Source organism: Anabrus simplex, chromosome 1 (assembly GCF_040414725.1).
Source record: "Anabrus simplex isolate iqAnaSimp1 chromosome 1, ASM4041472v1, whole genome shotgun sequence".
Lineage (NCBI taxonomy): Eukaryota > Metazoa > Arthropoda > Insecta > Orthoptera > Tettigoniidae > Anabrus > Anabrus simplex.
The window spans coordinates 1,038,058,671-1,038,085,821 of record NC_090265.1 but is presented as its reverse complement, the minus strand read 5'-3'; the positions used below and the strand labels follow the sequence as shown (position 1 = coordinate 1,038,085,821).

Below are 27,151 nucleotides of genomic sequence, written 5' to 3'. Positions count from 1 at the left end.
TCGAAATAAGTAGGCTATGTACCAACACCGGGTTTCACCTCTGTACCTCATTATCATTATCAGTATCCCACATCCAGACGTGAAGGTCGCCCATTGGAGTCAAATAGAAAGAGCTGCACCAGGCAAGCCGAACACATTCTCTCACTCTCCCAGCACTAGAACCCATATGTTAAATAAAATAAATCCTATTGGAATAGGCCAAAAAGTGGCTGAATAAGTGGCTAAGGTTCTACAAGTAAAAACTCAGAGAATTAGAGTAGGTGAAGTATTATCTAATCTTATAGTGATTAAGAGGGGAGTCCCGCAAGGCAATGTTATTAGACCTCTGAGTTTTGTTATATAAATTATATGAGTAAGGAATTGGAATCACTTCCTTTTTGGAGATACTGTATGGAGTAATAAATAATTTACAGGATTGTAAGCAAATGCAAAAGACCTCGACAAAGTTGTGAGATGGACAACAGACTATGTATGATGATAAAAGGGGTGAAAAGAAAGGTTGTAAGTTTTGCAAAGAAGAGAAGTTCTCTCTGTTTCAATTACTGTGTTGATCTGGATATAAATATATAGTTTGTTCTTCAAAACCATTGTGTGTTGTATCTGTAAAGCCATACAATAAATAAATAAATAAATAAATAAATAAATAAATAAATGAATGAATGAATGAATGAATGAATGAATAAATAAATAAATAAATACTGTGTTGATGGAATGATAGTAATTCATGGGTTTCACTGTAAGTATCTAGGTGATAATATAAGGAAAGATCTTCATAGAGGTAATCACATAAACAGGATTTAAATAAAGGCTATAGATCTCTTCATCTAGTTACGAGGGTATTCACAGATTGAAGAAAGAATGTAAAAGAGAAGGCGTATAGATGACTGGTAAGGCCCAATTTCAATATGGTTCTAGGGTATGGGACTCTCACCAGGAATACCTGATAAAAGAATTAGAAAAAATTCAAAGGAAAACAACATTTGTTCTGGGTGATTTTCAACAAAAGAGTAGTGTTATGAAAATGCTGTGAACTTTGTGCTGGGAAGACTTGGAAGTAAGGAGATGAACAGCTCAACTAAGCAGAATGTTTTGAACTGTTAGTGGAGAGATTGCCTGGAATGACGTTAGTAGACAAATAAGCTTCAATGGAATTTTTAAAAGTAGGAAATATCATAAAATGAAGATAAAGTTGGAATTCAAGAGGAAAAATTGGAGAAAATACTCACTAATAGGCAGAGGAATTAGAGACTGGAATAATTTATCACAGGAGATGTTTTCAACTACTTCGAAATCATTTAAGAAAAGACTAGGTAAATAACTGATAGGGACTCTGCCACAAGGGTAGCAGCCCTAAATGCAGATCAATGATGACTGATTCATTCATTGTTGCCCTGAGTTTCACATTTTTACTGTAACATGCCTTACCTGCCTTGATACAAGCCCTCAACTGGCTGGCAACAAGCGGAAAGTTTCTTTCGTTATCTCTCGGGGAAAGTCCTATATCTCGCTTGGAGATTCCCATACCCTAGCCATCATTGGCGACGTCCAACAGCCCATGAAGTCCCCGGGATGCCTCACCTTGTAGATCCTTAAGTAAATTTACTGTAATCTCTGGAGTAATTGGTTATCAAAAGATTGCAACTTTGCTAATTCATCACATGACCATTTGGAAGAAGGAAGTCAAAAGCAACACGTGGGAGGGAGTTATAAAGACACATTGTCTGTTAAGTCTTCAGCCCAGAGGCTGGTTAGATCTCCAAATAGCACCACCAAGGGTTATGCAGTTGAAGAGAAACCAAACAAACAGATGGTGATGAATAACGAGGAGTGAGATAGTTAAAGAGGCATTAAAACAATCTATATTTTAGTCTCCGCAAAATATAAAGAATTTATCTTTGTTTTCTTTGACATGGCAAAATCCTAAAAAAATGATATGTCTATATTTAAGTAGCTTCCGTTCAAGGGAACTGGGGCTGATTTGTAAGCCCTGTGAGATATAAATCCTCTTTGAGTTATGAAATTATAGCTAATTCATCCATTTTACACAAATGAGGAGACCTAATTCATTAGTCTAGTGAGGGTTATTAAAACTCTTGCTTGAAAATGAGTAAAAAATAAGTGCAATTAACTCACTGTCAAAGTGTATACAGTTTGTAAAATGCAAAGGAAGTTATTGCTGAGCAATAGTTTAAAATAGTTGTTTAGGTGCTTGCCTCCTATGCTGAAGATTACAGGATTAAAATCTAATTTCGATTTAAGACAGCTTTATTACTACTACAACTATTACTTACTAAAGAGTAAAACCTAACTGCTAGTCTGTAAGTAACCACATGTTAATATGTGGGGTAAGACAAGATGCCTCTACTTGATGTACATGCCAATAAAATTGGTTTCCACTGATCAGTGTTACTCTTTTTTCTTTCATATTATATGAAAAAATTTACAAAAACATGAATGTGGTGTTCAAATATTGAAAATGACAACTACTACTACTTACCTGGTAACGAAAGTGAACCAAAATGACTGAGAACAATAGATCTCAATTTGGTTTGTTTTGGAGATGCAGGAGATTTACATAACGACTCAAACAGCAAAACTCGAATAGACAAATAATCTGCGTTGTCACCAGGGTCCTCAAACTGGAGACCAAAGCACCGACTAGACAAACCTAGAAGTCAAATTATACATATTATCTTCAGGACTACAAATATATTATTTAAATATTCAGTTCTGTCAGTAAAACTGTTATTGTTCTAGAAAATGGTTTAGAGGATAGAATCTCTTAAAGCTTTGGTATTTAAAAATCTGAAGAAAACTTTGAATGCCCTGACAACTCAAACCAAATCCTCTTGATTCTTAGGTATAATAACTATTTTGTTAGTGATATCACCTCATGGAATAATCAGCTGTACATAGAGCACGCAGAGATATAAACAAAATCCTGTGACAAACATAATTCACACAGACTTCAGAGAAGATTAAAGTATAGATGTATCTGGACAAAACTATAAATAATGGTACAAAAATGTCTTTACCTGACTGTTTTATACACATCAGATTTCATATTTAAACTTACACACCACAATAAACACTCCTACTAGATGAATAAGTGAGAATTATATAAAGTTTACTAGTAATTAAACTCTCAAATGTACAGGCCCTCTCTCTATTATTCACATGAGGACAGAAAAAATGAACATAACTCCAATAAAATTTCTATATGTAAGACGTCTGATTTGTAAAAAGATGAAGTACTGGTTTAGTACAAACACATAATACAGTTAATTTTTATGCAGTTTTTATTTCTTGAAAAGTTGCTCAATCATATTATCAAACATACAGTAACCTACCCAATAAGTGTACCATCTTCCTTACTTCATTGAATTTGAAATTGTAGAACCCATAATTTTTTGCTACATCACTTTTAAAGCTACATAGGACCTGCTTCATTAAGTTGATGCACTCTGGTTATATCAGTATTTGAGTCTGCTAACAGACGGTAGATAGCAAGGCTGAGTGGCTCAGACAGTAGAAGCAATGACCTTCAAAGCCCAGGTTGGCACATTCGACCCCAATTTTAATAGGAAGGAAGAAACCAAATGGGTAAACAGAGCTGGATATCTATACTCAAAATAGCTATGGTAAGGAAGCTAAATGGATGCAGGAGCAGCTAGGGAAACGTACAACCAACCAGCAACCTCCAGCCACCGCAGCAAGTCAACCAATGCAGAATTCCTTGATACAGCAAAAGTCTGCAGAAACGGTATATTAGGAGTGCATAGCCATGGATTCAATATACTACTGATTTTCAGAGAGAAAATGAACCCCCTGAAAATACCAGACACAGTTTCAGGTAACACGGTGGGAGCTAAAAAGCCTATTCATCCACAGCATAGAAGTCTGGAAAATAAATTAATCTATATTCAACTCAATCATGAGCTGTTATGTCTGGATGATGTGCTAAGCACTTTTCTTTGCTGCTTTATTATTTTCTTGTCCAACTGTTGCCTGTTCCAACATGGTTTCTCACGTCATTTATACCATTTTGTTGTTAATAATAATAATAATAATAATAATAATAATAATAATAATAATAATAATAATAATAATAATAATGTTATTTGCTTTACGTCCCACCAACTGTTTTACGGTTTTTGAAAATGCTGAGGTGCCGGAATTTAGTCCCGCAGGAGTTCTTTTACGTGCCAATAAATCCACCAACACGAAGCTGACGTATTTGAGCACCTTGAAATATCACCGGACTGAACCAGGATCGAACCTGCCACGTTGGGGTCAGAAGGCCAGTGCCTCAACCGTCAGAGCCACTCAGCCCAGCCCAGTTTGTTGGACTTTTTCACAGATGAATGCCCGCAATCCCACTTCATGGAATAATAGTTCTTCTCTTGACTGGTATATAATTATTCTGTGTAACTATTCTACCTATTCCATCATGTCTTTCTATTTGATTTCCATTCTGTTTTATATTTCATCGTGCCCATGTTCTTAATAACTTTTACTTTATCTAAAGGTTTCTACATTTTCCACTCATACTCTTGTAAACAGTACAGTAAGATTTTCCTTAACTGAGTTGGAGTTGAACCTGCCAACATGGGCTTTGAAGCCCTCTAAGTACAACTTGTCATTCTTGTACTGCACATTTGGCCTAAAAATTGCAATTTAAGGACCAACTTGTCCATGAATTAACTTTTCTAGTACAGAATACATTACAGGGACATGGATACACTCTCAACCACAGCACACTACTATGCTCTTTTACAACAGGAAGCAATAGAAATTTTCAAACATATCAAAATCAGTCCAGTGCTATTTCAAGGTGCTCAAATATGCTAACCTTGTATCAGCAGATTTACCAGCCTGTAAAAGAGCTCTTGCGGTTAAAAAATTATGTCATCTCAGCTTCTCCAAAAACCATAAAAGCAGTTAGTTGGAAATAAAACCAATAACATTATTAGAGAAGGCAGATGTTACCAAGTCATCACAAGGTAGAACTGTCTGAAAAGTTTAAGATTGGGGGGAAAAAAACAATGAGAAGATAATGAAGTCATTATTCCAATAGTAGGCTAATAAACACCAAGTTTAAAATAAATATTAGGGTTTTCACTCACAAAGCAGTGACAGAGAGGCTCAACATAACAAATATATTTTTTTTACAATTTGCTTCACGTTGCACCGACACAGATAGGTCTTATGGCGACGATGGGATGGGAAAGGGCTAGAACTGGAAAGGAAGTGGCTGTGGCCTTGATTAAGGTACAGCCCCAGCATTTGCCAGGTGTGAAAATGGGAAAACATGGAAAACCATCTTCAGGGCTGCCGACAGTGAGGTTCGTACCCACTACCTCCCGGTTGCAAGCTCACAGCTGCGCGGCCCTAACCGCACAGCCAACTCGCCCGGTAAATAAAGAATTAGCTTCATGATTGGTATCATTGGACTCATTTTCATTGTCATCCTTGTGTACATCAAGAACTGTCTCCTCAGTTTGGTCAACTCCTGAATAATTATTTTCAGTCTCCTTCCCTTTTGGATTTATATTTCCCGAAGAAGAAAAATCATATTCACAGAAATGACTCAAAAATATTAAGGGATTTAGAACCTGTAGCTCACATTTACTAGAACACATTGCGTTTTTTCTCTCTATTTTTAAACTACCCTCAAAACTGTATTATAATTATTTTGCTAACAGTAAATTAAATGTCAGCAAACCACTGATCTTGTTACTGGATTACTGTCAGTGGGATAATGTGCTGGAGGGATACTGAGTGGAGGATGATCAGGGATTTAAATTAGAATACAGAGTAGCAGGTACGGACCCCCTCCGGAGGCAGCCCTACCCAGGGAGTGGCACCCCTGCCTATGTGAGTCCCAGTGCACACTGACCTGGTGTGTAACATCTGGTATGGGTCCCAGCTCAGGGTAACAAGTGAAGACCTCAAAGGCATCTATGGCGGAGAAGGTGGACTTTGCTACGGTGGAGATGGCGGAAGGGGAAAACCTGTAGTGTCTGTACTCTAGACGAGCGGCTAAGAAAGGCTTCTGTCTCCATGTTAGGGGCGGCCTAATTTTGAACCTGGCAGTAGGTATAAAATACCTTTGGGTGTGGTGAGCCCATCGTAACAATAGCCTATATGGATAAAGCAGATATGGCACCTCGGAAAAGGTTAGGTCGTACGCTGTTAAAAGCGATGCGCAGCTCTTCGGGTGCTGGGGGAACTGTGAGAAGTGGACAACCAGATCAAGACTGCGATAGTAAATGTCCTGACACTGACGAGAAAGACAGAAGAAGTGGTTGACTTCATGAAAGAAAAAAAATATAGCCATACTTGGACTGTGTAAGACCAAGAAGAGGGATACGGGAGAGATCCTCTGAAAGGAGGATACAGGCTGTGTTACAGTGGGAGGAAATGAGGCAAAAAATGTATTGGCCATGATACTTAGAAAAGAAATCCAAGAATATGTGGAATATTCACGATGCGTCAGCGATAGGATGATGGTGATGAGACTCCAGTTGGAAAATGGCATGAAAGATCTATTTCAGTTGTATGCCCCACAAACGGGTTGCATAGATGAACATCTACAGGACTTTTTAGAGGAAGTGGAGAGGCAGATAGAAGATAAGGAAGTGCTACTGATGGGAGATCTAAATGCACAAGTTGGAATGGAAGGACAAGGAAAGGAAGATGTTGTAGGGCCCTTTGAATATGGAAATGTAAATCCAGAAGGTGAGTTGTTTGTGGATTTTTGCATAAGGAACCAAATGATTGTTGGAAACACCTGGTTTAGGAAGAAGAACAGTCAGAAGATTACAAGGTATGGTTGGAGAGACAGACGAACAAAAACCATGATTGATTATGTAATCATAGAGAAAGAACACCGGAAGAACCTTTTAGATGTTACAGCCATGCCTGAAGAAAGCTTTGGTGGAGATCACAGAGTTATGATAGGAAAATTGAAAGTGGTAAAGATTGAAAAACCCCATTAAGAAGAGAGAAAAGAATTAAAGTATGGAAGTTGAAGGAGAAAAGCATACAAGAAGAATTTCAAAGGGAAATAATATCCTTGGTACCCTGGATGGAGATGGAGAATGTTGAAGATGAATGGAAATGATTTAAGGAAGCAGGTTGGATGTGCAGAAAAGGTAAGTGGTAGAATGTCAGGAAATGTGAAAGACAAAGAGACACACTGGTGGAATGATAGGGTATGTATTAAAGTGAAGGAAAATAAAATGGCATGGAAAGCATGCAAAACATCTGACTGAAGAAAGTAGAAGAAAATATGTGGAGGCAAAGAATTTGACCAAGAAAGTAGTGGAGGAAGAAAAGAGAAAAAGCTGGCCCTTATTTACACAGAAATTGAGAGATGATATGCAGGGCAGCAAGAAATTATTGTATGGTATCTTAAGAACCAAAACGAGAGATCAAGTAACCACCAGATTTGTGAAGGATGAAGACGGTATAATATTAACAAAGCCAGAAGAAATAAGAAATAGATGGAGAGAGTATTTTCAGAAGTTGCTGAACATGAGAACTGATGACAGTCATTCAATGGATGACCAGGAAAGGCAATTACTTGATGAAGAAATGGATAAAGAAATGACAATAAATGAAATTGAAATGGCAGTAAGAAAGATGAAGAAGGGAAAAACTGCTGGAAAAGATGAAATTTCAGTGGAGATAATCAAGGCAGCTGGAGACGTTGGCCTACAGTTAGAGGATTCGATCCCAGGATCCCAAAAACCCGACCACTTTTCAATCCCGTAGATTTCGGGATTCCGGGATTTTCGGGATTGAGATCATTTTTAAAAAATTTGCTAAATAGACTGCGTGAAGCGAAACTCTCAGTGTGTTATTTATGCGTCTTTTCAGTGTGTAAATGCCTGTTTTCGTTTAGTGCATGAGTTCAACCCCTATGTGCGTGAAAGTCTGACCACAATTGCGTGCATTGGTACATTACCTCTCCCAGTTGAGTGAGATGAGTGAGTGCCTATTTGAAATTTAGTGTCAAAAAGGCGCTTATAGCTTTGAATAATCCAGTGCAGTTGGAAGAGTCCGATTTCGAGCTCATCGATGAAATCATTAAAATTAACTTAAATTAACTGTAGAAGCACTCTGTCACACTGATGCGTATTTATGCACAACTGGTGCTGCCCTAAAGTTTTTTTTAAGCAGTTAAATGACAATAGCTCCAAGTTGGCTTCTGAATTCAAGATACATTTACAAGAGCGCATGAAAGATCGCCGAAGAAATGAGTTGAGTGGCGTATTATGCTACCTACAAAATCCTCGTAGTAACAATGTGGCGTTGGCGTTCGATGATGGAAAAAAGCGTACATTTTCAAGTCTGAGCAGAGTCCTCATAAAAAATACATTGTTTCTTTAATTGAGAGATTAAATGGTAAAAAAGACGAAGAGGAAGAACAAAATATGCAAGTTGAGCCTACAAATACAGAAAAAAAGTGATTTGACGCTCAAAGAAAAACTTCAGCTGGAAATAGAAAACAGCATAAAAATTATGTCTCCTGAAGCAATAAATGAAAATGAATTTTCCAGAATTGTTACGAAAGAAATGAACCTATACGAGTCTTCAAATTCTACTCGGAGCTATAACCTAGAGCAGGCTTATAAGTATTTACTAACGATTCCTCCAACTTCCATCGGACCTGAACGCGCTTTCTCAGCAGGTTTGGTGGTGAGACACTGGATGCGTTGTTATTCCTCAGAACATATTTTCGCAATTCAAACTAGAATGTTGCTATTAAATTAGCTTTCTTTATATTTACGAGAAATGTGACTGGTTAATGTTATTTTTAAATACTTTTTGCTAAGAAACTTTCTTCCTACTTACTATGTTGTTACATGAAAGTCGTCTATTTGGTCTATGTTCAGAGAGATTGTTCTTAATTTCTAAAGTTTATTTGCATTGTTTGTTACATAAGGGTTTTTTAACTTTATGTAAATTTAAAGAGATCTCACCGATTCTTGGAAAAGAATAATTTTAACATAGAGACTGAGTGATTTTAAATCTGGTTAGTCTGACTCTAAGTCTGATTAGTTAGAGTGATTAGATTAGCCAGATGTATACCATAAAATATATTTTTTTGTCTAAATTTTTATTTTCTGATTAAACAGCTGATTTCTGTGAGAATATCTTGTTTTTTTATTTGTAACTTTCAATCCCGGGATCCCGGGACTGACTAAGTGTAATCCCGAAATCCTGGGATTAGAAATAAGGGCCGGGATCGAATTCCCTACCTGCAGTGGACATAGAGTTCTCAGGAGTGTCTGGGAGAATGCGGAGGTTCCTGAGGATTGGCAAAAAAGATTAATCATCCCAATTTTCAAGAAAGGCGATAAGAAAGTATTGAAGAACTACAGGGGAGTTACACTGATATCTGATGGAGAGGATACTGGAAAGTAAGATAAGGTTGAGGGTTGAAAATCAGATACAGGAAAAACTGTTTGGTTTCAGAAGTGGAAGGTCAACAACAGAGCCCATTTTCATTATGGCACAACTAAATGGAAAAGTAATGGGAGTATGGAAATGATATGGTGATGACATTCATTGATACTGAAAAGGCATATGACAGTGTCCCCAGGACTAAAGTTTGGGACAGTCTGCTGCAAAAAGGAATTGGACCAGGATTAATAAAAATGGCAATGTACAAGGAATGTTATAGTTGCGTGCAAATACAAGTTGGCAGGACAATTTGGTTCAAAATCACTAGTGGGCTGAGACAGGGAAGTGTTCTATCACCAATCCTGTTTACAATAGTAATGGATGACATCATGAAAACAGCAAAAGCAGCATATGAAGGAAGAGAAATGAACATGTTGTTTACAGATGATATTGTGATTTGGAGAGAAGAGGCCATGAAGGTTCAAGAATAGTTGGATGTGGTGAATGGGAAGATCGAAGAATGTGGATTGAAAATAAGTGTTTAAAAAAAAATTTAAAAAAAAGAGTAAAACTCTTGTTATGACTAGAGGGGAAAAAGGGAAAGGTCAGATTAGACATGCAGGCAAGCCCCTAGAAGTTGTTTCTATCACAGTGTAAGAAACATGTTATGGGACAAAGATGTGCCAGTGGAAGCAAAGGAAACTATGTACAAGATATATTACGTACCCATAACAACTTATGGAGTAGAAACTAGGACAATGACAAAGAAGGATGAGAGTCGAATACAGACAGCCGAAATGAAGTTCCTGAGGAATATGATACAGTAGAGTAGAAGAGACAAAATAAGGAATGAGAAAATCCAGGAAGAAATTGGAGTGAAAAAAAATGAATGACAGAATAGAAAAGAGCCGACTAAGATGGTTTGGGCACATAAAGCAAATGAGTGATGAAAGAATGCCAAAAAAAGGTGATGGAAATGCAAATGCAGGGAAGGAGAGGCCATGGGCGACCACGATTGAGATGGAAGGACACAATCCAACGCAGTATTATAGAAAGAAACCTGGACTGGGACACAGTGTTGGAGGAGGTGTGGTGGAAAGACTGAAGAAAGTGGAGAGGAACCATATTTGCCCTTACCCGGCTACAGCTCGATAAAGGGAAATGATGATGATGATGATGATGATGATGATGATGATGATGATGATGATGACAGAGTGTGTATGTGGGGAAACTGGGCCTGATGTTTAGAAATTCTAATGGGGGGTACGAGATATAAATCTGCGCTCAGTTGGCCTTCACTTGAACCACAGGGTATGTTTAGAATGGTTAGGGAGGTGCAGGCAGGGAAATGAGATGTTCTAGGGAATGGTGAAGAGAGTACAAGCGGCTAGGAGTCAAATAAGACTGACGTAAAGTTGTTAGTGTTAAACTGTGGAAGTACCGTAAAGAAAAGAATAGAATTAATTTAATAGATATATACATGGTTTTATTTTTAATGGTGTCAACTATTTATTTTCTAGATACATAGCATACCGGTTCATAGAAGGATCTAGATTTTACAAGTCTTCCATGTAGTTATCAGCATTGTGTACAACGTGTTCGCAGTGGCGTTGAAGTCTTTGGATACTATCGGCACTGTCTAATCTCTGAATAGTATGGAGAGAGCGATCAATTGCCTGCAGAACGTCTTCAACAGTTCAGAAGCAAGTCCACACAGTGGTTCCTTCATTAGGGATTAGGTGGAAGTTGCAAGGACGTCAATCTGGAGAGTATGGGAGGTGGTAGAGCACCTCCTAAGTCCCAGCAACTGCCGGGCTGAGTGGTTCAGACAGTTGAGGCGCTGGCCTTCTGACCCCAACTTCACAGGTTCGATCCTGGCTCAGTCCGGTAGTATTTGAATGTGCTCAAATACATCAGCCTCATGTCGGTAGAGAACTCCTGCGAGCCTAAATTCCAGCACCTCGGCGTCTCTGAAGCCGTAAAAGTAGTCAGTGGGACATAATAACATTAACTATTAATTAGTCCCCGCAATTGAACAAATCACACACTGCTCCTGCTGCATGGGCCCTTTCATTGTTGTGTAGAATGATGACTGAATTATGCATAAAGTATTGTCGTTTTATTTTCAGCACTGCTCGCAGATATTTTTTGGGGAATGATACAGTTTATGGTAACACCATCCTAATCATAGGCAAGAATCACCACAACTTTCACATTAGTGAGGGTATGCCAATCTGTTGTTCTTCGCGGTGACCCGTAATAATGCCACTCGATCTATTGGCATTTAAGCTTTGTTATAATTCTCATGTTTTGGTCCGTATTGAAATGTACAATGAAGTCAAATAAATATTAAAATTTATTTTAAATTTAAATATTAAAATTTATTTTAATATTTATTTGACTTCATTTAAGCTTTGATCAGATCTCTGAGGTGAACTGCTTTGAATGGCGTCACTTATGATAAAATTAATATGCGCATCAACATTCTAATAGGCACATGGAATGTTCAAGGTCTACAATAACCTGGTAAGTTAAGCTTCACGTCATCGAGAAAGAGGTAGAGGTCCACAACTTAAACCTCCTTAGAATAGTGGTGGTGGTGATTATTGTTTTAAGAGGAAGTACAACCAGGTAACCATCCTCTATATAACACTAATCAGAGAGAAAAAATGGAAGGGATCCAACACCTCAAAAAATGAAGGTATTGGTCAAAGAAAGTCAAGGGCCACGAAGGGCGTGAAAATGAAAAACTCCCTGCGCCTCGAGTGTACTAATACGGTTGGGGGCCGAAAAGAACAAAAGTTAACCAAGGGAGGTCGGATAGGATAGGTGAAATTGAAGAGCCTGGCACAAGTAAGTGGAAGCAATGGCAGGACTCAGCTAAGGGCCGCATGGTTGCCAACCCATCCTCTCAAGTTAAGAGCCCCTGGGGCCCCTCTTAGTCACCTCTTACAACAGGCATGGGATACTGTGGGTGTTATTCTACTGCCCCCACCCACAAGGGGTCTCTTTAGAACAGCAGAGACCCACTGGAGAGTTGCAGAACATTTCACTACAGAATCTGGGAATACTATCTATTTCTCAGGAAACAATACTCAAAGTGTCAATGGAGTTGCCATACTGATACCTAAATCAGTCAGAGGATCCATGATGGGGTAAAACCCTGTCAACAACAGAATCATAACTGTGAAAATCAAATCAACACCATTCAACAAACAGTAAATATCCTACAAAAACATACACGAACATCAGATGCATTAGACAGTGACATCAATGAACTATATCGACAGAGAGATCACTTTAAGTAAACTGCCAAGAAAGAAATTGTCATCATACAAGGTGATATGAATGCTAAGATTGGAAGCACAGTAGCAGATGATCAGTTCGGAAACGGCTTGAACACTTTGGAATGGATATAAGGAATGAGTGCAGCAAATGTTTGCTGCAGTTCAGCCAAGAAAACCATGTCACAGTAGCAAATTCTCAGTTCCAACATCACCCATGGCAACCGTATAAGTGGAAGTCACCTGGAGATCGATACAGAAATCAGATTGACTTAGTCATGACTAACTCCCATTGGAGAACATCAGTACTCAACTGTAAAAACCTTCCCCCCCCACGTGTCTAATTGTGGATCTGACCACCTGCTACTAGTAATGGAGTGTAGGCTGAAACTGAGGAAAATAAAACAATAATGTACAACTAACAGGATTCCCAAAGATGTTCCTCCAACCTTGAAACAGAAATCAAACTAAACGAGATGAAATCAGAGATGGCAAATCAAAGTGCACATCAAGAATGGGAGAAACTACGAGTCATAAAAGGAACAACTGATAGAATGGCGAAGGACATTTGAGAAGTGTCAATTCAAAATGTGCTATTTTCACTTCCAAAAATAAATCATTATTTGTCCACATGCATTGCAGTACTGTAGATGAATATTATTGACTACCATGAGCAATCCAGATCAGCAAGATGTAACTCCTTAAAATTTGTTCCAAAACCGATCACAAGCATGTTCTACGTGCCTATTATTTTACATTTCTTGCGCTTTTCCCACTACTTTCTTAAGGTGGAATTAGCACCTTTTGAACATACACCAATCATTTGTACTAATGCCAGTAGACACAAACACTGGACGACCCTGGAAACTGTTATTACTGCAAGAGCGGACAATTATGAAACAAAAGGGGTTGCATACTGAAGAATCCAAGGTAGCAAACAAAAATCTATCCAGACAAATTCAGAAAAAGTGTCATCAAGATAAAGATAATAGTGTTAAGAGAATCTGCAGAGAGATACAAAGAACATCACAATCATAGTGAAATGCATGAAATCTTTAAGAAAATTCAAACTATTACATAGATATTCAAATCAAAGAGTATATTAATCGAGGACAAACATGGAAATATAGTTTGGGACATAGAGAGTCTGTAATGGAAAGATTGAAGAATATTGTACTGAACTTTAGAGCCAAGAGCACAGTGAAATAACACACTTCAATTTACTGGCTGGACTGGACGCCCCTGACTACCTACCTGAAAGCCAAGCAGGTATTGGGGGGAGGGAGTGTAGAGAGCGGCTGTGCAGAGCTGAGAGGAAGAAAGTGGGTGAGCTGTGTTCATCTCATCATCAACCACTACCACTACTGATGTGCATTAAGAGTTGTCTCCTAGGAGGCTGATTCCCTATCAATTACCTCCTCAGTCAAAGGAGTTCAAAATTTATCGAACATTTCCTTTAGTAAATTATTCCAATCTCTAATTTATGTTCCTACAAACAAATATTCAACCCCAATTATTTGTCCACTTGAATTCCAACTTTATCTTCTTTTCCATTACTCGATCCTGTTTTTCCTACTTTCATAAACTCCATTCAAGCTCATCCATTTACTAATGTCATTCAGTGCCATTTCTTCACTAATAGCTTGGAACATATCACTTAGGTAAGCAGCTTGTCTCCTCACTCCCAAGTCTTCCCAAGCCAAAGCTTGAAATATTTCTGTAAGACTACTCTTTTATCAGAAGTCACCCAGAAATGAATCATGCAGCTTTCCTTTGGATCCTCCCTAGTTCTCAAAATCAGGTAATCATGATCAAAGTCCCATACACTGGAAATATACCCTAAATGGGGTCTTAACAGTGACATACACCCTCTCCATTAAATCCTTAGTACAAGCTCTAAATACACTAATAACTATATGAAGATATCTCTAACCTCTGTTCACAACCTCATTAATGTGATTACCCAAGTCAAAATATCTCCTTATACGAGGCATGTTTTTTAAGTAAGTAGCGTTTTAACATTCCGCCCATGCAGCGCTGCAGGTCGGCATTCAGTGCATGCGTGCTGTGTACCTGCATCTCTTGGCAAGGTTGAGATGCCATGACAACAATAGTTGCCCTTGTGTACATTTGTTGGCAAGCGTTTGAAATGGCTCGCCGATTGAGAGTCCCGCTGACTGTGAAGTCTGGTCTGTTATTCATTTTCTGTGTGCAAAAGGTTTGAAAGCTATCGATATTCATCGTGAGATGCCTGCACCAAATCTTCACTAATGACTGAAGGTCGCCCACTCCGTTCTTATTCATGCACATCTTTGCAGCCACCTTTAAATGCTGGAACCCATTACCTAACCATTCCATCGCTCATAATGTTTGGCCCGTAAACTGCACAGATCTCACGATGAATATAGATAGCTTTCAAACCTTTTGCACTCAGAAAATGAATAACAGACCGGACTTCACAGTCGGCGGCACTCTTAATCGGCGAGGCCATTTCAAATGCTTGCTAACAAACGTACACAAGGGCGACTATTGTCGTAATGGCGTCTCAGCCTTGCCAAAAGATGCAGGTACACAACGGGCCTGCACAGAATGCCAACCGCAGCGCTGCATCGGCGGAATATCCAAACGGTACGTACTTACAAAACATGCCTCGTATTAACACCCAGGTACTTAGGTGATTACCATGGGGTACTTCCCTTCATTACCACAGTATGTAATACTGAGAGGACTTTACATTCTGGTGAAACATACAATATGACTTTTCAACCCATTTACCATCATTCCATCGTCTCTTGTGCATTTCACAACATTGTCGAGTTATTTTTGTAGTTGCTCACAATCCCCTAACTTATTCATTATTCTATACAGTATAACAACACCCATCATGATTCTAGCCTTTTCTTTAAAACTCATATCACTTATAAGAAAACCCAAAAGATCCAACAACACACACAAAAAAAACAAAGTCATCTCCATACAGGCCATGAAGGCCCTTGGAGGGGTGGAAGGTAAAGGCTTCCACTTTCCGTAACCTTGGCACTTGATGGGGTAGAGTGGTTAGCTCTACACCCGGCTGCCTTTTGCCCCCAGGAATTAACCTGGTACTCAATTTTGGTGTAGGGTGATTGAACCTCAGGGCCATGTGCACCTCCGGAAGTGGAAATCTTGTTTCTTAAATTTTACAACTTTCTGACGGGGATTCAAACCAAGCACGCCTTTACCGCCTCGGCCAAGCATTCCCTCCAATAACACAGAATTATGGTACATTATCCTTCACCTACTCTTCTCTGTGTTCTGTCCTCTAGAAATTTTGTCACCTATTCAACCACCCCCCTGTCTAGTCCAACAGCCCCCATTTTCCTCAGCAATCTCTGATAACTTACCCTATCAAAAGCCTCTCGTAGGTCAATAGTGATACAGTCCATTTGACCTTCTGAATCCACCAACAAGATGAGCCTGACCAGAATAACCTTTCCTAAACCTGAGCTACCTTCTATCAAACCATTTAGTAATTTCACTAAAGTTTCTAATCAGAAAGAATGCTTTCCCAGTACTTATATGCAATACATGTCAAGCTGACTGGCCTGTAATTATCTGCTTCATATTCATCACCATTTCCTTTGTTAAAAAGAGCTGCTATAGAAACTCTCCATTCATTTGGTATGCTCCTCCATGCAAACAGTAATCAAGTAAGTAGTTTAAATATGGTACTACAATATATCCCAACCTATTGCCTTTAGTATATCCCCAGAAATCTTAGCAATTCCAGCTACTTTTTGAGCTTTAAATTTTCTTTTTGTAACTTCACTTCGTTATCATTAATCACTTTCTCTACCAGGACATAATCCTTATACCCAACTATCTTTACATACTGCTGACTAAATATTTCTGCCTTCTGTGAATCGCTGTATACACACTCCCCTTGTTCATAAACAGTTTCTGGAATGTCCTTCCTGTTTTTGCCTAAAAGTAACCCTCCCATTTTTCACTAAAATTCATGACAACCAATTTATGCTTATCTTTAGCCAGCATTTCACTAACTTCAATTTTCTAGTAAGTTCCCTCAATCTTTTTTCTGCCTCTACAACTATTCCTAACTATTTCTATCTAATCTTCACATCCTTATTAATCTATTTATTTCTCTGTTATATACAGAGTGGTCAGAAGCAACGTGAACCGAGTGTATAAGCATTAGCAAGTTGGTTGGTCATGACAATAAATTATTTTAAAAATAATTCAATATTTTACTTCGTTGTAATTTTATCAGCAGCTTAAGTTAACCAGTCAGATCACTTCACAGGCAAACTCAAATGGGCTTTGTGAGGCGGTGCTGCTAAATCTGCACATGGCTTAAGAATATCTTGAGAGCACCAATCGGAAAGAAGTTTGCATTGCAATGCAAGTCCAAGTTCACTGTACGCATGCCACATGGCTACTTAACAAACATTTCCATACATGACCGATCACCTAGCAGCTACCAATACTGAGAAGAAATGCAAAACACAGAATGTGCTCCAGCCAGTGTCACCATAGCATACTCGCTATGGTGCTATCCTGTCAGCTAGGAGGTCCGTGTTCAAATCTTTCCCCTGGTGAAGTATTTTCTCTGATTGGTGCTCTTAGGCTGGTCTTAAGCCTCGTGCAAATTTAGCAACACCACCTTGCAAAGCCCATTTGAATTCGCCTGCGAAGCAATCTTATTGGCTAAATTCAGCAGCTGATAAAATGACAATGGCATGAGATATTAAATTATTTATCAGTATGACCAACCCTCTAACGCTTATATACGCGGTTCACATTGTTTCTGACCCCCCTGTATAGTGAGTCTTTACCATTTCTTACCCTCTTTAAAAGTACATACCTGCTTTTACACTCCTCAACAATGGCTTTAAATCCACCCCATAGGCTTTTTATTTTTAATTCTTTTTACCATTTTCATGCCTCTCTCTATCAACCATATGGTACTGCTTAATAATCCTATGTTTTCAACCTTTCCTTCCATCACATTTATTTTGAACTACAACTAAAAGAGATTCGTGATCACTTATATCATCTATGAGTTCAGTTTCTCTACAGAGCTCATCTGGTTTTATCAGCACTTCATCGAGAATACCGTATAATCTCGAATACTACCCGCCACCGATTAAGACCCGCACCCTCATTTTGAAAGAACAAAATTTTTTTTAAAAGTGAAGACAAAATTATTTACAGTCTTTACTAACACACATCAAATGATTATAAAATACAAATAAAAGTAAACAAACATTTCCAGAATGATATCCAACAAGTTCATTCATTCATTCATCATCATCATCATCAGTACCAACTTCGGAACTTTCATCACCATCACCTTCCCACAAAATGTCGTCATCGCTGCCATCCATAGCATTAGAAATGCTACATTTCCTGAAGCTCTTCCATGTGAGGTCTCCAGGGACACGATTCCATGCCATCAAAATCCATGAACACAGCAGCTGAACTTCCGGGCGCTGAATGCAACCAGTTGGCATTAGTGCGTGATTATCAGCCGCCATCCATTCTGTATAGAGCTGTTTCAAGGTTGCTTTAAATGGACGGTTCACGTGAACATCCAGCAGCTGTAGCATACATGTCATCCCGCCCGGAATGACTGCTAGGTCGGTTTTCCCATCCTTGATATGTTTCTTCAAAGCATCTGTTGTGTGGCCGCAGTAACTGTCAAGAACAAGCACGCTCTTTTGTCGCAATAATGCACCAGGGGGACATTGCTAGACACACTTTACCCAGTCTTCCACAAGTGAACTGTCCATCCAGCCGGAGTTCTGAGATCTGACGATAACACCAGCGGGTAGATTTTTAGGAAGCGTCTTTCGTTTGAGAACAATGTACGGCGGCAATTTGGTTCCATCGGCGAGAATGCACAACATTACCGTACACCGTTGTTTTTCATTACCACCTGTTCTAATGGTAATACTTTTCGCACCCTTAACATTCACAGTCCTGTCCAATGGCATTTCAAAGTAGACTCGCGTCTGATCTGCATTGCCAATTTGGGAAAGCAAATATGCATTTTCCTTCCGCAACCAAATTATGTGATGCTGACATTTCAGTTGACACACCATATTCCAATTCCCACCTTCTGTCACATATTGATGAAGTTTTTTTTTTAATTTCTGGAAACTGTACACTCAGTCCACGAAAAGCTCTGCGATCACCACTACATGTTAATAGCACATTTTTCTTCTTTCTCCAATCGCGAATACAGGATTCATCAATATCGCATTTCCTACCAGCGGCACGATTTCCAATCATTTTGGCTTCCTGAACTACTTTCAGTTTCTCACTCGCAGTAAAAGATCGCAAACGCTTTGTGAAATTCATGTTAATACTCTGAGAACGTGCGTGAGACTGATGCCAAGCGCGGAAGTACCGTATACTAAGAGCGGAGAGAGCATTGTTGCCAAGTCGCGCCGACGGTGATGCCTGATTTACGTGCATTCGGAAAGATAAATTTCCCAAAATTTTAAATAAGAACCACACCCAATTTTAGAAGCAATATTTTCGAGAGAAAAAAACCAGTGCGGGTGGTATTTGAGATCATACGGTATTCTTCCTTCCAGTTGGTTCCATCATTTTCTTGTTCATCTGTTCTTCCCAGATTAACTTATTTACCAATTGCTGATCATGCTTTTTATGTCATTTATATTACCTTCTCAGTTGACATTTGGTAAGTTGAGATCACTTGCTACAATCATGTTATTTTCAGTGTTGTTCTGCAGATAGCGGATTGACCCAATCGCATCATTTGACAACCCTAACTTGCAAAAGTCATTCGTGGCATATGAATTAAATGACTAGCTCAGCTCGTAGTGATGCACTGCTGTGTGACAATACATGTAGCCACTAGTATGCAATCGAGCTGAAGTTTAGATATGTGGCTTTATTTCCCTTGCTCCAGGAGATCACACACTTCTGGAACAAGAGATAGAAGAATCTTTGTTCATATTATTTCGCTCACGTCACTTGACATCCTGCTGTCAAACAGATGTTTTGGTGTTGATGAATAAGAAAGCTAATAAATAGTGTTTCAGAGAGCGATATTGAAGGCAGTAATATTTGTGACGACAAAATGAACCCTGACAGTCTTAATTCAAGTTCTACCGACGCATGTAATAGTGCTGATGACACGGAAAGTTATACAAATGATGACAGTGGGCCAAGTCTTTCTAAACAAGTTTGCACCTCGGCACAGACTAACTTGGCTGACTCGAATTGGACAAAAAGTGAGAATAACCCTGTTCTACATAAGTTTAATGAATACAACAGGGTTACTGACAACCTGGGTTAGGCAAGAATTTTAGGTGTGCACCTTTTTTCTTAGGGCAAATTAAAGCTCTTCAGAAATATACCGGACTAAGGAGGCTTTCTTAGCACCTGTTTTCCCTTTTTTGGTACTTTTATCCCTTTTTCCTCAACAATGCCCATACTCCATTTTCTTCCCCTTTTTTCATTTTTTCTTATACTGCAGCTTTTCAATAATTTTCTAGAGTGCATTTTATCATTTATAAAGAGATATGACTTGTGAGTTTGATTCCATTTTACTTCCAGTAAATGTGGGACTGAAAGCAAACCTGCAACAATGGAAAAATAATATTGTGTGTGTGCAAATCCTCTTTCTCCCACTTTACCGAAACAAATAGCTCGGTACAATGGAAATGCGTACTTCATTCCATGAACACCTGCACCATTGGAAAATAATACTGTATATGTGTAAATCCTCTCCCACTCAATTCCATCTTCATAATTTCACTGGAATCAGTGGTCTGGTGATTGTGAGTGGAAAATGAGTATTACTAGATTTTGCCATGCCAAATGTGTCCAGAGCCCGATGTTTGCCTCTGTCTCAGAAATACAAACAAAATTCCACATAAACAGATGAAACTGTAATACGGTGTAATGTTTGTGATTCAGGAATTTTGTTAGATGAAAAACATCAGCGAGACAGCATCAGATAAACATTTCCAGCTCTATTAAATGTAACAAACTTTAACAGCTTCATTTTAGATAAAAGCCCATATTGACTATCAAATCAAATAGCAAATATTTAAAAATATCTTCAATATTATATTTAAGCGGTCCGCCTATTCAATACATATTGTACCAGGAATGCACGGTACGTGCCATATTTATTAAAAACAATGTTGTATAATTATACGTGCACCGAGAACTCAAAGCTAGATGTGTTTACATCTGCCAGGACGAGCCAGCGTGTGAGCAAACAGCTGTGCATGACGTAGATGCTGGAGCAAGACAGATTAGCTTGCCCAACTCATCAATCTAACTCGTGGCGAGGACTGGATACGTCTGGAACCATGAGTCATGCACTTGAGAACTTTCGGTTCAGAAATTTATAAAACTTTTTAAATAATAGTCGTATTGTCTTGGGAGATACGCTGTTCTGTAGGCAATCATAAGAACGTCTCTATTATCAAATCTCAAGAAAATCCATCGCGGGATTTTCGAGTAAATCCAGAGTAAATGACGTGTAGGCCTTGACCATATAAAAGACGGGGCTACACAGTGATAGGCAGGCATTCTTCGGCAAGGGCTCTGCATGGTCAGACCCTATGTTATTCTCTCCGTTGGAAAGTAGAGTCGAGTGACAACATGGTGGTTATCAACATATCAGATGTAAGGCTTTCCAGGCGTTTGCTCTATTAACCAGCGTTTTGTCTTAGGTCTGACACTAGACTCGTCAGAGTGGGATGTGTCAGACCCTATCCACTGACGCTGGGTGTATGCAGGTGAGCTTATCAGAAGCCTATATAGAGGCACAGTCTGATAACTGCATACGGGAGATAAATCTCCACAATGGAATTATTGCCCGCCTAGCAATTCTGAATGGAAAATTCTAAATTCCCATGAAGGGAATTAGATCATTTTCACCAATAGAGCATGTCAAAAACATACCACACGCCTGGAATGTGTGATATGTTTTTGACATGCTCTATTGGTGAAAATTATCTAATTCCCTTCATGGGAATTTAGAATTTTCTATGGTGGTTATCAAACGCAACCTGTAAATTATCACGCCAAGAATTGAACTCAGCGTAACTCTCGAACTGCAGAACTTAATATTTCTTCGAACCAAGTTAAGCACTTAATTTATTTCGTTGATGTGCAAGTGTTAGAATATTATTTAATATTTCAGTAACTGTGATAATTCGAAGTGTTTGAAATACTTCATCGTTATAACACAAGTGTTTGCATATTTCTTGCTATTCAACACTTAAGTGCTAAATAACTGGTCATAAACTTTAGAGTATGATGGACTGTGCCTACCATACTGTTAAATGTGAGTGACAAACTGATAATTCATTACAGTGTTAATCTTAAATGGATTGAAACTGATTTCTGCACATAAGTTAATTGTATATAATTGCTTCTAAATATTCTTCAGTGACTTTATACTTTTACGAGACTCACTGTTCTAAGAGTGACTGACAAGTTATTATTTATTTCATCGCTATTAGCAGTGTCTTACAGATAAACTCTTTAATAGCTCTTTTTGGGCGTCAAGTGAGACAGTATTATTTTTTGTTGTGGCAAGTAACCACAGACAGTGTACTGCAAGTGAACTGTGTTTAGTTTCATTATTTTCAGTGATAAATAACCATGAACTGTGTTCCATCATTTCGTTTCTTAAATCAATGCTATCTGCATTTTCAACTTTAACATTTTGAAGTGACATTCATTAATTTCTATCTTCAAGTGTCAAGTGAAGTTTATTGGCATATTTCAAACTACGTGGTGTCTGCCTACCTAAATTAACGGCAGTATTTTACAAATTTTGGTGACAAGTGACTGTGAACATGTCAAGGGACGGTAAGACTTAACACTCGTATAAAGCTAGACCACAAGTGATTACCCCACATCAAGATCTCTGCACACCTCCAAGAAATTCGAGACCATCAGGTACGAGGCACGGGTTCGATTCTATGGTGACGAGCGGACTTGGGAGCATGACTCAATTTCATAGTGATGAGAGGATCCTGGAGTATGAGTCCAATTCCATGGTGATGAGAGGACCCTGGAGATCAATATAAATGGTCTGTCATTGGACATTAAAAATTTTCCAACTAACTCATTCCTGGCTGCCAGCGTTTCACCCCAGTGTGTTAAGTTGGGCTCATCAGTTGGTAAATAGCCCACCCACCAAGATGCATGGCTAGTGTATACCGTGGAGGCCAATGCATAAGCTACTTGAAGCCACAAGCAGTGCCAATGCACTATGAGACTTTGTCTCATTACCATTAGCTGCCTGGCCATCAGATGATATAGATGTTAATTCCCGTAAGGAACCTGAAATATTTGTCCCGAATGAGTAAATTTATAAATACTGTAGCGTGTTGGCGGGGTAAATAATTAAATAAATGAGTACAGAACCTGGTAGCATCCTATTTCTAAGATTTATTAACTAAGCACTACAATTACAGATTGACACACACACACACGATACCCGAGCTTACAACTTACACATGTACACGGTTACACACTTACACGGTTCGCGCGCTCTCTCTCTCTTAGTTTCTCATGTTCCATCTACAATGACACACACACACACACACACACACACACACACACACACACACACACACACAGAGTCATCGATTATTTACACTTCACTCTCTCAGCCACTCAGTCACACTCATTAGCGCTGTCACGGTCCAGAGCCTACACGTCAGTCTCGCAGGTCGGAATAGTATCCGCTGTTCACTCAATCCGTCGAACTCCATTCGCAGTCTGCATAGTGTCGTCACCCAATGCTCCCTTCGCGCTGCTCCAGAATACCCAAGCTCCTTCTCCAGCAGCCGGCCCCAAGGGACTCACACACACGACGTCAGGAAAACAGGAACGAGTCCTCGGCTCCAACAGGCTATCACTGACCAGCGAACTCAATCTTGCTCTCACTCACTCACTGACTCTGTCTCTCACTCTAACTTTCACTGATTCCAGGCAAGTCACTCCTCTCTTATATGGCTGCGCTGACCCTTCTGGAACAGGCCGGATGCTAGATATATCCAGGAACCTAGCGAGATGGAAGACTCCAGATTGATAGTCGAGTAATTTCCATCGTCCTCTGCTGTGAGACCACGGACGGAGGCGAGAGGGCCAGCCTAGCACTTAAGTGTTGCTCGTGATTGGCGCGCTCGAGCGTAACGGGGTGGGGCCGATACGGTGACGCCCCCGGCGCGTAGCGAGTTGGCATGGCGGACGCTATAACCATTACATTGGCCCCTCCTTAAGGCTGCTCATCCCAAGCTGCTCCACGATACGCTGCAATACGGTTTACTCCCACCACCTTCCCATGGGGGATCCGCTGGGTCCGGTCGACGGTGTCCTCGTTCCCATTGATAACGATCAGCAAGTCTTCGCCTGGTAGCCAAAACTTTCGTGGTTTTCCTTTCCTCCACACCCGCGTCCACTTTCAGGGCTTGAGCGCCTTCGTAGTCCTCTGGTGTGATGCCCGGGACTGGTTTGCTCGTCCCAGATTTAGCCCTGCAGAATTTCCTTTTCTTCAGGGGTGTGGAATTCGATGTTCATACCGGCACACGGCTTCGTGCCGGAACAAGAGTCCTGGTCAGGTGGCATCCTCGTTTGTTGGTCATTGGTTCGTCTTCCATTGCTGCTCCGTCTCCTAGTAGAGGTCCCTCCACCCGTGCCGTTGCAATAGCTGCCTCTGTCTCATGGGCAATCGTCAGAGCCTCTTCGTAGTTCTGTTTCTTGCCGATTATCCTCCCTGGACGGATCTCAGCGCCACATAGTTTATCACAAGCTTCAGCCGCCTCGAGCTTGGTGTCACCTCGGGATAACTCTTCCACAAGCACGTAGGCTAGTCGCTCAATCTTGGCGTCGATTATCCGCGGCATTATATCTGTGCGCTGAGTCCTCTCCTGCAGCTGGACTCAGTAGGTGGCTCTCGGTTGATGGACACCTCAACGTACGTCGAGCCATCACACAACCTCCTCGTAGGTCGAACATGGCTGGGGGGCTGCGTTGAACTATCATCTTCTGTACACGTAGTCCGGCGATCGGGTATTCGGCACTCGTCTTGGTCATCGATCCGATCTCGAAATGGGTCCAGCATGTTCTCTTGGAAGTAATCCCGTCGTCCTGTAGGGTTTCCAACTTCACGATGGTGGAGCCGCCGTCGCTGCTAGCAGAATTCATTCGCGTCTCCACAGCCATCGCTTCCGCACGCAGGGAAGTCACTTCCACCACTGCCTCGAACTCCGGACTCCACAACCGTGAGCATCTCTTCAGACCGCTTCTCGTCCAGTTCGTTGTCATCCCGCACTTCGTCATTGTCGACCTCAGTTTCAAGAGAGCGCACTTCGTCTCCCGACTTTACCTGCTCACTCTTCCGTTCACTTAAGTCTGTTTTCAGTTGGTCCATGTTAGAACTCCGTTCAGACCTCAGTTCACTAACGAGTTCGCCATAGCTAGATAAGATTTTACTTTCAAGTTCACTAAACTTACTTAGAAAAATCTGGAGCTGTTCGTAATTCATTTCACTCCTAGAAATTTCTGCCAGCTACAAAATACGCTACCAGGTACTTGATTCTGACACCAGTTCTAAAGTAAGAGTTATCCACCAGTTTATCACACTTGTCCATCCCACTTCTGATGCCAGTTGTAGCGTGTTGACTGGGTAAATAAAGAAATAAATGAGTACAGAACCTGGTAGCATCCTATTTCTAAGATTTATTAACTAAACACTACAATTACAGATTGACACACACATATACACACAATAGCCGAGCTCACAACTTACACAAGTACATGGTTACACACTTACACGGTTCTTGCGCGCGCGCTCTCTCTCTCTTAGTTTCTCATGTTCCATCTACAATGACACACACACAGAGTCATTGATTATTTACACTACACTCTCTCAGTCACTCAGTCACACTCGTTAGTGCTGTCACGGTCCACAGCCTACACGTCAGTCTCGCAGGTCGGGATAGTATCCGCTGTTCACTCAATCCGTTGAACTCAGTTCGCAGTCTGCACACATTGTCACCCAGTGCTCCCTTTGCGCTGCTCCAGAACACCCAAGGTTCTTCTCCAGCAGCTGGCCCCAAGGGACTCACACACACGACGTCAGGAAAACAGGAACGAGTCCTCGGCTCCAACAGGCAGCACTCTCCCAGGCTATCACTGACCAGCGAACTCAATCTTGCTCTCACTCACTCACTGACTCTGTCTAACTCACACTGATTCAGGCAAGTCACTCCTCTCTTACATAGCTGCGCCGACCCTACTGGAACAGGCCGGATGCTAGATGTATCCAGGAACCTCGCGAGATGGAAGACTCCAGATTGATAGTCGAATCATTTCCGTCATCCTCTGCTGTGGGACCGCAGACGGAGGTGAGAGGGTCGGCCTAGCACCTAAGTGTTGCTCGTGATTGGCACGCTCGAGCGTAAGGGGGGTGGAGCCGATATGATGACGCCCCCGGCGCATAGTGAGTTGGCATGGCGGACGATATAACCATTACAATACCAATATAAATGGCCCATTACTGGACATTATAAATTTTTCAGCTAACTCATTCCTGGTTGCCAGACTCTCATAGTGCATTGGCACTGCCAGTGGCTTCAAGTAGCCAACGCAGTGTCCTCCACGGTATGCACTAGTCATGAGTCTTGGTGGGTGTGCTATTTACGAACTGATGAGCCCAACTTAGCACACTGGGGCGAAACGCTGGCAACCAGGAATGAGTTAGCTGGAAAATGTATAATGTCCAATAACAGATCATTTATATTGGTATCATAAATTTACTCATTCGGGACAAATATTTCAGGTTTCTATAGGAATCAACATTTTCATCATCACAGGACCCTGGAGTGTGAGTTTCCTGGAGAACCATTCAGGAAGACGATTTGGGAGATGGCGGTTCACTGCTCCAAGGTGATATGAATTTCAACTTGCCAATATTTTGAATAAACAGACTATTCAAGGTAAATCTTCAGTTATTGTAAAACCTATCCTCCTGTACCAAGCCCCAGCTATTTTTGCCTAGGAAGTGCCTTGAGAACTTTAACTCATGTTCCTTTTAAATTACAAGTTAGCACGGGCTACTATCTTTCACTCGTACAATATATAATTTATTAAATCTAATACATGTACTAAAACAACAAGCAGAAAAAGCAGGACTACAGATTTCTTTCGAAAAAACTAAATATATAACAAACATCAAAATAGCCCCTCAGTACCTGAAGACAGAACACGGTGAAATAGAAAGAGTTGATAGCTTTAAGTACTTGGGTGAAATAGTGCAACTGAAAACTATTGAAAGAGAAACAAACAACACCAGACGGGAGAAAATGGCTGCGGCTTTTCGTAGGACATATCCCATATACAAGGAAAAAAACCATCTCCAGACGAGCTAAACTAAGACACTACAATAC

At 40.2% G+C, this 27,151-nt stretch overlaps 1 protein-coding gene across 1 annotated transcript in view; it reads right to left on the bottom strand.

Annotated features, from left to right (window-relative positions):
- The window catches only part of LOC136857933 (E3 ubiquitin-protein ligase SHPRH), a 396,601-nt gene that overhangs the window by 338,018 nt on the left and 31,432 nt on the right, over positions 1–27,151 (bottom strand). The window contains exon 2 of the mRNA XM_067137032.2: positions 2,498–2,668. Within this exon, the coding sequence (XP_066993133.2) occupies positions 2,498–2,668 (171 nt within the window). The remainder of the gene's footprint in view (positions 1–2,497; positions 2,669–27,151) is intronic.